At 40.9% G+C, this 14,966-nt stretch overlaps 1 protein-coding gene and 1 non-coding gene across 2 annotated transcripts in view; both read right to left on the bottom strand.

Moving 5' to 3' along the window:
• Positions 1–8,116, bottom strand: part of LOC137208786 (zinc finger protein 184-like) — a 36,941-nt gene extending 28,825 nt beyond the window's left edge. Inside the window, exons 1-5 of the mRNA XM_067709468.1 lie at positions 8,003–8,116; positions 7,066–7,499; positions 3,122–3,207; positions 1,021–1,147; positions 659–757 (exon numbers count right to left, since the gene is read on the bottom strand). Coding sequence (XP_067565569.1) covers positions 659–757; positions 1,021–1,147; positions 3,122–3,207; positions 7,066–7,192 — 439 coding nt within the window. The 5' untranslated portion in view covers positions 7,193–7,499; positions 8,003–8,116. The remainder of the gene's footprint in view (positions 1–658; positions 758–1,020; positions 1,148–3,121; positions 3,208–7,065; positions 7,500–8,002) is intronic.
• LOC137220371 (small nucleolar RNA SNORA12) lies at positions 1,384–1,479 on the bottom strand. The gene has a single exon (XR_010941669.1). It is a non-coding gene; the product is annotated as a small nucleolar RNA SNORA12 (small nucleolar RNA).
• Positions 8,117–14,966: the final 6,850 nt, after the last annotated feature.

Genomic DNA, 14,966 nt, shown 5'->3' with positions numbered 1-14,966 from the left:
CATTTGTAAGATGGGGTTAAAGTAGGCACAGGACTCGCAGAAGCCAGCTTGGAAAACAGTGTCATTATTACTGTTACATTATTACTGAAGTTGAAGAAGACTATTAAAAGCCATTGGATTTGGTAAGAAGGAATTCTGTAGTGACTTCTCAAAGAGTCATAAATTATCTGAAATAAAAGTTAAATTACACAAGTTAAAAAGAGAATCAGAATTGAAGATATGGTCATAAAATAAGATTTAGGAAAAAATTTTAAATGGAATCATCAGAGAAAGTGAAAGTCAGGATACAGTAACATAAGGATCTGGTGAAGGGTACTGTCTTTATGAGGCGAGATCCATGGATAACTGAATGTACAGGAGAAAGAAACTATGATCAGGGTAAGGTTTAGAATGCTGGAGAAAGCAAGAAAACCACAAATGTCAGGTCAGGAGAAATGGTGAAGGCCGCTAACCCTGATGAGAAAGGCATCTATCTCTTTTCCTCTGACTCCAAAGAAACTAATGAGAAGAGGCAAGTGCAGGAAAGGGGGGACAGAGTGGTAATCAGGTTTCTTGTGGGTCTCACCCAGGTGGCTGCAACCTCCCCAGTGGCCTGAAGAAGCCTTTAAGCCGAACTCTCTGGCAAACATGACAAAGGCTCCATCTGCCTTGCTCTTACCTGGACTTGGACCTCCTGAAATCTCTCTCTCCATCAGCCATGGTTCTTCTCCCTTCTCCAACTGGGAAATCACATCAGGTTTGGAAAGCTGATACCCTGCTTGTGAAGAAGAAGAAAACTACATGTGCTGAGGTCAAAGAGGCATCCCAAGAATTTAAAGATAGTTCTTTGTTATTCAGGCCTTCTGAAGGGTAGAGTAGAAAGACCAGAGCAGAAAAGACCACAGCAATCCTGACTTGATGTTCAGAAGGAATTAGAAATCTCTAACACAGAACCCAAAGACCAAGCATACCACTTAACTTAGAAATAAAGATTGTTATTCCAATAGACAGGTTCTAGTTACAAGGGGAACCCATCCTTACCCACTGAGACCAGGTTCCCATAGTTCTCCAGCATCACCTCCCGGTACAGATTCCGGTGAGCAGGGGCCAGCTGCCCCCACTCCTCCTGGGTGAAGTCCACAGATATGTCTTTGAAGGTTAACAGTTCCTAGAACATCAAATATGTTCCTTTTCAGCCAGAGTTAGGAAGTTGTTCTAACCTTGTCTAGATGCTAAGAGATTTTAGCCAAGTTTTCCTGGATACCCTCTTTTTTTTAAAAAAAATAAAAGCAAATCCATCATAGGGTTGGAGAAACACCATTCAGCAGAGATTCTCCTCAGGCTAGACAGGTCTAGTCTATGTCAGTCTGTACGTAAGGACTTAAATTTATGAGGTAGCCTGCCACATGTGGGAGCCCATCTCTGATGCAGGAAAGGCTAGAAAGAGATCTCTTTGTCATCAAGCCTCTGCCAGTTCCTACGGACACCCTCTTGAAAACTGGCTGATTCTCTGCTGGAGGTTACAAAACAATGCAGGGAGTGTGTAAGCTGTCTTTTCCAACTCACAATTTGGTTGAAGGCAAAATACTCATGAACTATATTAAAGAAGGTCACAGAACAGTATACAGTAATTTAGGTTAAGGACAATAAAAATCAGGAATATTTGAGAAAGGAAAGGGTTCAAAAGGGGCTAAGGCCACAAGAGAAAACAGGGACCCTGGTTGGGCTGAAAGAATTGGTTAAAATGAGAACATTTCGGGACTTCCCTGATGGCCCAGTGGTTAAGAATCTGCCTTCCAATGCAGGGGAAGCAGCCTCGATCCCTGGTCAGGGAACTAAGATCCCATGTGCTGCAGGGCAACTAAGCCTGGGCGCTCTACAGCCCGCATGCCACAACGAAGAGCCCGCTTGCTGCAAGGAAAGATCCCGCGTGCCACAACTAAGACCCGACGCAGCCAAATAAATAAATTTTTTTTAAAAAATGAGAACATTTCAGCATGGATAAGACCCTTAGCTGGGTATTTCTGTTAGTAAAAAAAGTATGTGAGAACAGCACATTTTTAGAGGGAGCACGAATTCTGCCTAGTAAGGAAGATTCCTTGACCAAAGCAGACACTGCATTGTGAGGTACAAGAACCTGATATGAATGATCTACACAAATTAAATAACCATTTGGGTTATTTTTTAAAAATATTACCAAATGCAAAGAGAACCCAGAAGCCGGAAGGCTGAGATAATAACAAATTCCTTAAGTATGGAATTAAGACTATTTTAATGCTTTTTATGTATTGTAAATAATTCTGGAATGCATTTTAGGCCTACTAGACACTAGCCTCCATGTTTAACTGATGAATTTGAGGAAGGTTAAAGACATGGGACTAAACCCTGTACCATGTGATTTTGGAAGTTATGATCACTCCACTTTAAAACTCTTCTGTTCTCTAATAATATCTCCTTCTATAGTGGTTTTCTCTGATTACTCTCTAATTCTCTTGAGTTTCTCTATGCTTCCGGGGTTTGGCTGTGCAGAGCTTTGCCTGCTAGTGTCACTGGTTTTCTGATGAGCTCGTGTATGATACACAGACACTATTAAACTGCTCTTGGAAGTTCTCCTTCCTTTTCTTCTTAGCCTGTTTAGTTTGTGTCCTTTAGGACCTGTCAGTAGCTTCTCTACTCATTTCTCTATCATCTATAATTCTGCTCGAGGACATGACCAAAAATCCTTTCTTAAAGGTCATTAATGAAGTGTATACATCTCCAAGAATATCAGAACCTCTCTGTTCATTTTAAAGTGTTGCTTTAAATATTTTACAATGTTTGTCTTTCCCCTGGATGACATCTTGAGATGTTTAAGGGCAAGAATTATATTATATACTTTTTCTCTCTCTTACACACACACACACACTCACATACATGATTTTTAAATTTGTTGTATAAATGGCTAGAGGTTTGCTAGAAACAAGAGGGTTTCTGAGGAAGGTTACTACAGGTGGGGAAAATGCCTGTGAAATCAATCCATGCAGCCTGGTTTCTAACAGGCTAAGAAAATCCAATCCAGGAAGTCGAGTCAAAGAAAATTGAAGCCAGGGCTCTTAAAATCTGAGAAACAATTTCAAGAAAGTGACAGGAAACTCCAACCTACCTGGGATTCTGCTGTCAGGGACCCAGATGCCACTTCATCCTCAAAACTTTCTCCCCGGGTCTCATCTGCATCCTGAGATAGCAGAACTGGGAAAGGAAAAGAGCTATGAGGTTTGCATCTTCCCAGATCCCCCAAATAGAAAACCTGCGTGCAGACCTGCTGAATCTGGCCCCTCTCTCAATACATTCAATACAATGAGGGACATTCAGAGCAACTCAAGAGCAGGCTGGCGCCTCCTTAATGAGGAGGATCTGCAGTGCGTTGATTGGGGGATTAATGTTTCCCAATGGCCAATGCTGGTCCAAAAGCACAGACCTACCAGGCCATTCCTTTGTACAAAAATCCTCAAAGGTTCCCCACTTTCAAGAAAGAAAAATCCAAACACTTTACCGTAGACTTCAAGATCCTCCACAACCAGTCCCAAACTGCTTCTTCAAGTATTACCTGCCTCTAAACACCATCCTTCATCCTCTAGACACACCCACCACATAATCCTATTCACCATTCTTTGAACATACCTGGATAGCACCCACCTCAGTACTTTCCCCCAAGTCCTACTTGGTGAAAAACTGAGGTATCCTTCTAGACCAGTTTGAGTGAAGTTTTCTCAGAGCCCCTTAATGAGAGGAAAGCTTCCTCTCCCCTGAATTCCTCCAAAGCTTTTTTTAAAAATTAATTTATTTAATTTATTTAATTTTGGCTGCATTGGGTCCTCATTGCTGCGTGCGGGCTTTCTCTAGTTGCGGCGAGTGGGGGCTACTCTTCGTTGAGGTGCGTGGGCTTCTCATTGCAGTGGCTTCTCTTGTTGCGGAGCATGGGCTCTAGGCACGCGGGCTTCAGTAGTGGTGGCTCGAGGGCTCTAGAGCACAGGCTCAGTAGTTGCGGCACACGGGCTTAGTTGCTCCGCGGCATGTGGGATCTTCCCTGACCAGGGCTCGAACCTGTGTCCCCTGCATTAGCAGGCGGATTCTTTTGTTTTGTTTTGTTTTGTTTTGTTTGTTTTTGCGGTATGCGGGCCTCTCACTGTTGTGGCCTCTCCCGTTGCGGAGCACAGGCTCTGGACGTGCAGGCTCAGCGGCCATGGCTCACAGGTCCAGCCACTCCACGGCATGTGGGATCTTCCCGGACCGGGGCACGAACCCGTGTCCCCTGCATCGGCAGGCGGACTCTCAACCACTGCGCCACCAGGGAAGCCCAGCAGGCAGATTCTTAACCACTGCACCACCAGGGAAGCCCCAAAGCTTGGTTTTTATCTCTACTCTGGTATCTATCTCAGGCTGCCTCCTATTATATTTATTTTTATACTTATCACTGTCAATTGAGTATTAGTATGAGTATATGCATAGAAACTGTATCTGGTTCATTTTTGCCCATCTGCTACTTAAACACAACTAAATTATGCCAGGTTGCTAGAATTCAAGAAATACTGGCTGAAATTTGACATATTAAAAATATGAACTAGCAATTAAGGCACATGAATTATTGTCCTTGTATTTTTCCCTTAACTTTTTATCATGAATATTGAACACCCATATATCTAACACATTAAATGATCGTTAACATTTGCCATATTTGTTTCATCTATCTATATTTTTTTCTGAACCATTTCAAAGTTGCAGAAATTATGATACTTCCTCCCTAAATACTTCAAAGAGTCTTCTCCTACATAATCATGATACCAATTATCACACTTCAGAGAGTTAACAATAATTCCATAGGATCATCTAAATATTCAGTCCATATTCAGATTTCCTCAATTGTTCCCAAACTATCTTTTATCCTAGAGTTTTTCCAATTAAGGCTCACACATTTTAAGTGGTTATTATTCAAAGTCTCTCTTACTCTAGACAGTACTTGCCTTTCCTTCATGACACTGGCATCGACTTACTGTATCCTCATGGTGGGGTTTCTCTTATTTCTCCATCCCCTGTATTTTCTTTAAACCAGAAGTTCTGCCTTTAAGATTAATTTGGATCAGGTTAAACATTTTAGGCAGGGATTCTTCATGGGTGATACCATGTGCTTTACATTACATCACCCAGAAGGCACAAAATGTCAGGTTATCCCATCACTGGGACACTTGGTTAAGATAGTGATCACTAGGACCTCCCTGTTGGCGCAGTGGTTAAGAATCCATCTGCCAATGCAGGGGACACGGGTTTGAGCCCTGGTCCGGGAATATCCCACATGGCTGCAGAGCAACTAAGCCTGTGCACCACAACTACTGAGCCTGTGCTCTAGAGCCCGCAAGCCACAACTACTGAAGCCCGTGCTCCGCAACAAGAGAAGCCACTGCAATGAGAAGCCCGTGTACCACAACGAAGAGTAGCCCCGTCGCCACAACTGGAGAAAGCCCGCACACAGCAACGAAGACCCAACGCAGCCAAATATAAATACAATTATAAAAAAACAAAAGATAGTGACCACTAGATCTTGTCCCTGAAAAAGTATGTCCTTTCCCTGGCATTTAGCAAGTGATTTGTGGGGGCCATACCTTGACACCATGTGAATATCCTATTCCCTACCAACCTTCCAATTACTTCATTTACAGTAAAATATTCTATCATTCTTTCTACATTTATTATTGGCAGGTATTCTCTGAAAAGGATGTAAAAAGCAAGGTAAATGCATCCTTCATTCCCATAAAAATCTATTTTCAACATAAGAAATCAGTGTATTAATCACTTCCAATGTGGCAGATGAGTTTTCTCCCCCCCTTCTCTGTTATATTTATTTATTTTGGGGGGGTTCCTAAATTCTTTTTCATTTTTAAAAATTTTTATTGGAGTATAGTTGCTTTACAATGTTATGTTAGTTTCTGCTGTACAGCAAAGTGAATCAGTTATACATATACATATATCCACTCTTTTTTAGAGTCCCTTCCTATTTAGGTCACCACAGAGCACTGAGTAGAGTTCCCTGTGCTATACAGAGTAGGTTCTCATTAGTTTTCCATTTTATAAATAGTAGTGTATATTTGTCAATCCCAATCTCCCAATTCATCCCATCCCCTCTTCCCCCCTTGGTAACCATAAGTTTATTTTCTACATCTGTGACTCTCTTTCTCTATTTTAAGTGTCATTGTGAATGCGTGGAATTTTACTTATTTAAGGTGTTACAATCAATCTGGACACTTAGGGCTTCCCTGGTGGCACACTGGTTAAGAATCTTCCTGCCAATGCAGGGGAAACGGGTTCGAGCCCTGGTCCAGGAAGATCCCACATGCCGCAGAGCAACTAAGCCCGTGCATCACAACTACTGAGCCTGCACTCTAGAGCCCACGAGCCACAGCTACTGAAGCCCATGCTCTGCAACAAGAGAAGCCACTGCAGTGAGAAGCCCACGCACTGCAACGAAGAGTGACCCCCGTTCGCTACAACTAGAGAAAGCCTGCGCCCAGCAACGAAGACCCAACGCAGCCAAAAATAAAATAAATAAAATAATAAATAAATAAATAAAAGGCCCTTTAAAAAAAAAAGCTGGACACTTAAACTGTCCGCAATTTGAACCGGGCTTCTGCATCCTTCTGGTAGACGTCCATTGGTCTTTGAGCTCTTCCTTGCTATTCTAGCACAAGATACTCTGGTCTCACCTGGTACTTTCCCTACTGCCTTCTACTTCTGACCTACTCACCCAATACCTGGACAGGTCATTCATTTGATTCACATTTCCTCACTGTAAAATAAGGAAAATCAGGCAAGTCCTCCCAGCCCCACGCACCCATGGGGAAGATAAAAAGAAATAACATACACAGCCCTGACACTGAAATATTAGTTTTAGTCTGAACTAACCACTACTACTTGGGAAAACCCCAAGCCAGGAGCAATAATCAAGAACTCCAGAGACCTTTTACCTAAGCAGATGCTTCTGCTCAGGTGCCCACTTGCCTTCCCACCCTAGACGATGCTGCTTTGCTTCCCTCCCACCCAGCAGTCTATTCTCACCTTCTCCTTCAAACGTCTTAGTCACGTCCTCCCACAGGGGCGCCCCCTCCGTGGCCTTCTTTGGATGGTGCAACTTCACCCAGGTGCTGGTCTCGACGGGCAGGGTGATTAGGAGTCTCTGAAGCATGATAACTTCGGCGCTCCTTTCTGGCGAACTGTAGCTCAGCTCACAGGGCAGAGAGTCCTGACTGGGCTTGTCCACTTTTTATGAGGAAACTGCCGGAAACTGACGGGAGGCTTCACAGTTGCACAGGTGTCCTCCACTCTCAGGAACCCGGCGAACATACAGCACCAAAATCCGGAGTCTGGACCTTTTTACTCCCTAGGCTCTCAGAAACACCTCCCATCCTTGGGCTCCATCTGTCTCCTTAGCAGGCAGCGGGAGGCTCCAGACGTTTATTCTAAATCGCCAAGTCTACAGGCCCCTAGCCATGCTGGTTAGAAAACATCAGAGTCAGCAAAAGGATCCGGAAAGTTCAATCACATGGTCAGAATTCTAGAACTTGCACCAATCACTGAACATTGTTTACAAAAGATACATGGAGACCGTGGATATATACAGTCCATATGGTCCAAAACACCGTGCTGGGGTCATGAAGCATAAAGGGATAAATAAAACCCAATTCTTTGTTTTAGGCAGCACTAGTTTAAAGTAGTCTGAGATTTGGAATCAAAAAGGATCTGGCTTTGAATCCCAGCTCCTTCCCTTGCCGGCTGCGGCAAATCCCGTAACCCCGCTAATCCAGTTTCCTCCTCCCGAAATGGAGAGGATAAACCTTTTCTCCAGGGCTGAACCGCCCGGCCCTGCCCTCGCAGCCTTTGTCTGAGCCGACTCTGGGGCGCGGGGCACACTGCGCGCCACGGGTGACAGCGGGCGGGGCCGAGGCGGCGCTACCCGGCTTGTCCCCTCCCCAGACCCAGGGTAGCCCTGGCTCACCCCTCTCACCAGCTCGGGCCGCACGCCCTAGCCCTCCCGCCACGACGGACCGGTCTCCGCGCAGTGCCAAGATGCCCCACGTAGCGCAGCCCGGCCGGTGCGCCTGCGCGGCAGCAGCCTCCACGCGCCGTTCCCGGCGTCCTGCGGGGCAGCCTGCCAGCTCGCCGGCGCCTCCCGGGATGCGCCCCGGGATACTGTCCCATCACTCTCCGTTTGCACGCAGCTCGAGACCCGAACCCAGGGAGAAGCAGCCTGCTCCTGCGGAAGGAAACAAAGCCTGTGTTCCCGTCCCCGCCGAGACTACTGAATAGAACCGGCTCCCCTCTGCCAGGCGTAGATGTGTGTATGTTTCCGCCGGGAGATTTGAAACCCTTGACAAAGGGAAACATCTGTATCTCTTTTTTGTCGAAACAACATTGGGGTAAAACAATCCATACCACTTTCACTTAATATGTACGTGGAAAAGACTGAAAGTGGAATGGAATCCAGTGTTTCATTAAAAGAATACCACGGTCAGGTAGTTGTTTGTCCTAGTATTCAATAAGTTCTTACGTTAATTGCTTTCCTTGTATTTCTAAAATGCCACAAAATAACTGTTACCTGTAATCTCACCAAGCAGAGTAACCATTGCTAACATTTGGTGCACAGACACCTACATACACATAATTTTTTAAATGCATTTCTATGTATTTTCTGCAAAAACGATTATACTGTAATGCTGTTTTATTTTCTACATCAATAGCCTACAGAAATAACAATTCAGAAAATAGAATAAAACTATGTGATTGCTGAACTTCCCTGGTGGTCCAGTGGTTAAGACTCTGCGCTTGGACTGCAGGGGGCGCGAGTTCCGTCCCTGGTCAGGGAAGTTCCGCTAGCCGCGGTGCGGCCAAAGACAAAAATCCACAACAAAACAAAAAAACTATGTGATTGCTAGCTATTATGAACTGAATGTCTGTGTCTCCCCACCCAGCTCTCCAAATTCATATGTTGAAGCTCTAATCCCCAGTGTAGCTATATTTGGAGTAATAAAGTACAGATCTTGGACTTCCCTGGTGTCGCAGTGGTTAAGAATCCACCTGCCAATGCAGGGGACACGGGTTGGAGCCCTGGTCCGGGAGTATCCCACATGTCGCGGAGCAACAAAGCCCTTGTGGCTGGGAGCCACAACTACGGAAGCCCACGTGCCTAGAGTCCCTGCTCTGCAACAAGAGAAGCCACCACAATGAGAAGTCTGCACTGCAACAAAGAGTAGCCCCCACTCTCTGCAACTAGAGAAAGCCCCTGAGCAGCAACGAAGACCCAACGCAGCCAAAAATAAATTAATTAATAAAATAAATTAAAAAAAAAAGTACAGACCTTCCTGGGCTTATGATGGGGTTACATCCAGATAAGCCCATGATAAATTGAAAATACAGTAAGTCAGAAATGCATTTAATACAACTAACCTACCAAACATCATAGCTTAGCCTAGCCTACCTTAAACGTGCTCAGAACCCTTACATTACCCTACAGTTGGGCAACATCTAACGCAAAGCCTATTTTATAATAAAGTATTGAGTATCTCATGTAGTTTACTGAATACTGTACTGAAAGTGAGCAAAATGGCTGTGTGGGTGCAGAATGGTTGTAAGTACATTGGTTGTTTATCCTTATGACTGTGACTGACTGGGAGCTGAGGCTCACTGCCACTGCCCAGTATCATGAGAGGGTATTATACCAAATATTGCTAGCCCAGGAAAAGATTAAAATTCAAATTATGGTTTCTACTGAATACATATCACTTTCACACAACTGTAAAGTTGGGGACTGTCTGTAATTAAGATTAAATGAGGTCATAAGGGTGGGGCCCTGATCCTATAGGATTAGTGTCTTTTTAAGAAGAGACATCAGAGGGCTTAATCTCTCTCTGAAGGCAGACTCTGAGGAAAGGTAATATGAGGATTTAGCAAGAAGTCACCATATACAGACAGTAAGAGAGCCCTCATCAGAAACAGCTCCTACCAAACTTTGATCTGGGACTTCTAGCTTTCAGAACTGTGAAAAAATAAATTTCCATTGTTTAAGCCACCCAGTCTATGATATTTTGTTATAGTAGCCCAAGCAGACTAACACACCAGCATATAGTATTTACAGAGTATGAAGCTTTGTTCTAAGTGCATTACATATTTTTTTAATTAATTAATTATTTTTTTTTGGCTGTGTTGGGTCTAAGTTGCTGCATGTGGCTTTCTCTGGTTGCAGCAATCAGGGCCTACTCTTTCTTGTGGTGCCCAGGCTTCTCACTGCAGTGACTTCTCTGTTGTGGAGCATGGGCTCTAGGCACATGGGCTCAGTAGTCGTGGCTCGCAGGCTCTAGAGCACAGGCTCAGTAGTTGTAATGCATGGGCTTAGTTGCTCTGTGGTATGTGGGATCTTCCCAGACCAGGGCTTGAACCCGTGTCCCCTGTGTTGGCAGGCAGATTCTTAACCACTGAACCACCAGGGAAGTCCCGCATTACATATTTTAACCAATGTAGTCCTCATAACAACCCCTTGAGGTAAATGCTATTATTATTCCCACTTTGCAGATAAGAAAACTGAGGTTTGGAGAAGTTAAGTAACTTGCCCTGCATCATACAGCTTGCAAGTGGTGAATCCAGGCAGTCTGTGCTTCTGTCTACTACTCAACAAAAAAACAGCATAAAATATAGTAAAAAGTTAATGGTAGAGTCTAGGTAGTGGTACATGGATGCTCACTGTAAAACTCTTTCAACTTTCCTGTATGTTTGAATATTTTCATACTAAAATATTGGAAAAATATTGCTAAGAACGAACAACAAGAGTTATGCAGGACATTATAAATAAAATCACAAAAGTTACTGATTTAAATGGAGAGAATAATGATGTACACCATGTTCATGGATTGGAATAGAACATTCTAAATATGTCACTTTCCCTCCTTTAATGCTCCACAATCAAAATCTCAACTTTTCCTTTTATTAAATTAAATGATTCTAAAGTTTACCTGGAATGGTGAGTATTCCAGAATGGCCAGTAAAATTTTCCAAAAATAATGATGTCAGACTTGACCTACCAATATAATTGGTATAAATTGTTTTATCAATATAATATAAGGCACAATAATCAAAATAAGATAAAACTAGTGCCAAAATATACTCATAAATTAATGAAATGAAATTGGGACCCCTGAAACAGACTTGGTAATTTACTTAAATTTAAAATATTATAAAAGTGGCATTACAAATTAGTGGAGTGATGATGAATTATTCAGTAAGTGTCATTAGGACAACTAGTTAGCCATTTAGGGAACTGTATTAGTCTGCTTGGGATGCTACAACTAAATACCATAGACTGGATAGCTTAAACAGCAGAATTTTTTTTTTTTTTTTACAGTTCTGGAGGCTGGGGAGTCCAAGATCAAGGTGCTGGCAAGGTAGATTACATTCTGAGGACTCTTCTCTTGACTTGTAGGTAGCTGCCATCTTGCTGTGTGTGAGACCTCATGTGAGGTCTCACATGACCTCTTCTTGTAGGCATATACGAAGAGAGAGTGAACTCTTTGGTGTTTTTTCTTATAAAGACACAAATCCTTTACTTAAGACCTCATTTAACCTAAGATCTTATCTCCAAGTACAGTCACATTGGGGCTTCAAACTGAATTTGAATTGGGCAGGGACACAAACATTCAGTCCACAACAGGAACAAATCAAGTTGGGTTTCTACTGTACATGTTACACATCGTATAATTTCTGGAAAGTTAGGTTTTGTTTTAAAGTAAACTACTAAAATGTTCAAAGAAAGCTGATTCTATGCATAGTTTTGTGATTGAGTCTCTTTTATTTGCAAGGAACAAGTTCACCAGAATTGCTTTCTAAGTTCAAAGGATGATGATGATGGTGATGATGATGATGATGGTGATGATTATTGAAAGGATTCTGGAGTGTCTTTGGGTCATCATAGCCATATAATTATGATACTGGTGTGAAAAATGACAAATAAACCAATGGAACAGACTAGGGAATCGAAAAATAGATTCTAGTGTATATGAGAATTTATTAAATGACAAAGATGGTAGCTCAATTCAGAAGGAAATGGGTGAATTGTTTAATAAGTGAAGCCTATTGAATTTTAGTACTTATCAATCTGGAAGAAAATAAAAACGGATCCCTATCTTAAACCATATTCAGAAATATTCCAGTTGTATTAAACTCTTACATGTAATAACAGAACAAAAATCTTGCAAGAAAATCCAAAAGAGTACATATACAAATAGAACAGTAGTTACCAGGGGCTGGGGAGAGAAGAAAATGGGAGTTGTTCAATTGCTATAAGGTTTCATTTCTGCAAGATAAGTTCTAAAGATCCACTGTACAATATTGTGCCTATAGTTAACGATACTGTATCGCACACTCAGAAATTTGTTGAGAGTAGATCTCATGTTATGTGTTCTCATCACACACACAAAAATAAGAAGGACTCAAGGAAACTTTTGGAGGTGAAAATAGATTCTATATAGATTCTGCTTTCTTAATTGTGGTGATGGTTTCATGGGTCCATGCACATGTCCAAACTCATCAAATGTAGACATTAAATACTTGCAGTTTTCTCGTATATCAATTACATCCCAATAAAAATGTTGGAAAAAAGTACGTATGCAATCTATTAGTGGAAGAAACGTTTTTAACAAAAAGTCTGAAAACTTGATCAACATACTTGACTAGATAAAAATTAAAAACTCTTGTAGGCAAAAGATCACTTAAACAAAGTCAATATACAGATGACACATCTGAAAATAATATTTGTAATACAGATAGACAAAAATATGTATTTGACTCTAAAATATCATTTATTTTAAATACACCATTATTTATGTACTACTAATAAAGAAAAATTTTGCAATTAAATTAATACATAGTTTTTTACAGTGTAGAATTTTATTTTGTACTTAATGAAGGAGCTCTTTCAGCCAGACTATTTCTAGGAATGGATTTTTGTTACATCTCATGCTACTCTGTTTCTTTTTATGTACATCATAATTTTTTCATTGTAATGCCAAACCACTCTGTAACTTTTAGACATTTAACATAGTAATTAAACTCAACAGTTCCAGTACAAACAATGCACATAACTTAACCAATGCTTGGGCACTGACAGTCAATAACAATACCTCAACTACTGATTTCAAGTCAACTTCATCCCTATAAAAAAATTGGAGGTGGGGGGGAGAAAAAAAATAATCCAGTGAGAAAATGGGCAAAGAACATGATGATTAGAAAATTCACAGAAGAGAAATCCAAATAGTCAACAAGCATATGAAAAGATAGCCAAACACACAAATTAAAAGTAATAATGAGACATCACTTTACACTCAAACTGGGCAAAAATAAGAACTATAACAGCTATTGCAAGTGGGAATGCAGGGAGAGATTACTCCCATACGTTGATTATAGAAGTGGACACCTGTCTTTCTGGAAAGTAATCTGGAAACATCTCTTAAAATAAAAAAACACATACTCTTTTTACAAATCATTCCTACTTTGAGAATCTATCCCTTGGAAAAAATAGCGTTGTTACAAAGGACAACTGTACAAGAATTGTTATTGCAGAACTGGTTTTACTGGCAGAAAATAGGAAAGTAAATGCCCACCAGTATGGAAACTGCTGAATAAACGATGATTGGCCCACACCAAGAACTTTAAAAAGGCCTTATAAACAAATCAGTTGGAGCTATACCATCACTTGGTGGGATTTCCATGAGATATTTTTAAATGAGAAAGTATTAAATTAAATCATGTGAATTTCTTAATATTTGATCAGTTTTGACATACAAAAAGGCAATATATGATTCAGACTAATAATTATCCCCCAAATATGTATATTTGTGTGTGTATATACAGGTATATGTGTGTATGTAAATATACTACTTATTATATGCATACTTACATTGGTGCAGAGTATCTGAATGTAGAGAAAAATACATGCTACACTGTTAACATGCACAAATTAAACAAAAGGAACATAACATGATCCTAAAGCAGATCACTGTAACACTGTGCTTGAACTGGGGATTTATGCCAAATGATGCTGGCTGCATTATATTGAAGCTCTCAACTCCCTTTATTTCAATAAATGTGTTGAAAAAGAGAACAAATTTTTCTACTGTAAATAGGAAAGCATTACATGCCACAAAATAAATAAAAATACTGAATCCAAGAAATTAAAATTTTAAATAAAACAATGAAAAGAAGAAATAATAACTCAGTCAATTTACAAAAGTACATATCTGAAAATAAGTTTCTCAATGCAAAGAATGGAATTGTTTATCAATTTAAAAGTAGGGAGAGATATTTGGATTGATGTCACTGAAAAAAAAAAAAAAAGATGGGCTTCTACATTAATGTTTCCACTTTTCAGATTTGATATGAGCCAGCACTGGAAATCCTAATTCACTTGCATGCATGGTATATAAGGACAAGATAACTGCATTTCTGATGGAGTTAGAAACTAACCAGAATTATGAGAAATTTTTGTTTGATAATTATTTCAATAGGACATCTAATACAATATCTAGAATTTGATCTTCAAAATGTGTCAAGTTGTTTGATTAAAGATTGGAGATACTGGAGAGAGGGCTCCTTATCTATTCATCTCTGCCACCAGATTCAGAAAATCCCTACGAAGACATTTTAGCAAGTCTTTCAAGTGTCTCTTCATAATCTTCAAAATATAGTACCAGAGAGTAGTTCAGATGAGTTAATCAGCATATCATCCAAACAAAAGGAACCCAACTCACCATTTTATTTTATTTTTATAGATAAAAGAACTTTTTTTTTTAATTTAAAAAAATTATTTATTTTTGGCCACGCTGCACGGCTTGTGGGATCTTAATTCCCCCACCAGGGATTGAGCCCAGGTCCATGGCAGTGAAAGTGCTGAGTCCCAACCACTGGACCACCAGGGA

This window comes from Pseudorca crassidens, chromosome 2 (assembly GCF_039906515.1).
Source record: "Pseudorca crassidens isolate mPseCra1 chromosome 2, mPseCra1.hap1, whole genome shotgun sequence".
NCBI lineage: Eukaryota > Metazoa > Chordata > Mammalia > Artiodactyla > Delphinidae > Pseudorca > Pseudorca crassidens.
Note: the sequence above shows the minus strand (reverse complement) of the source record. Positions and strands in the feature narration are given on the sequence as shown.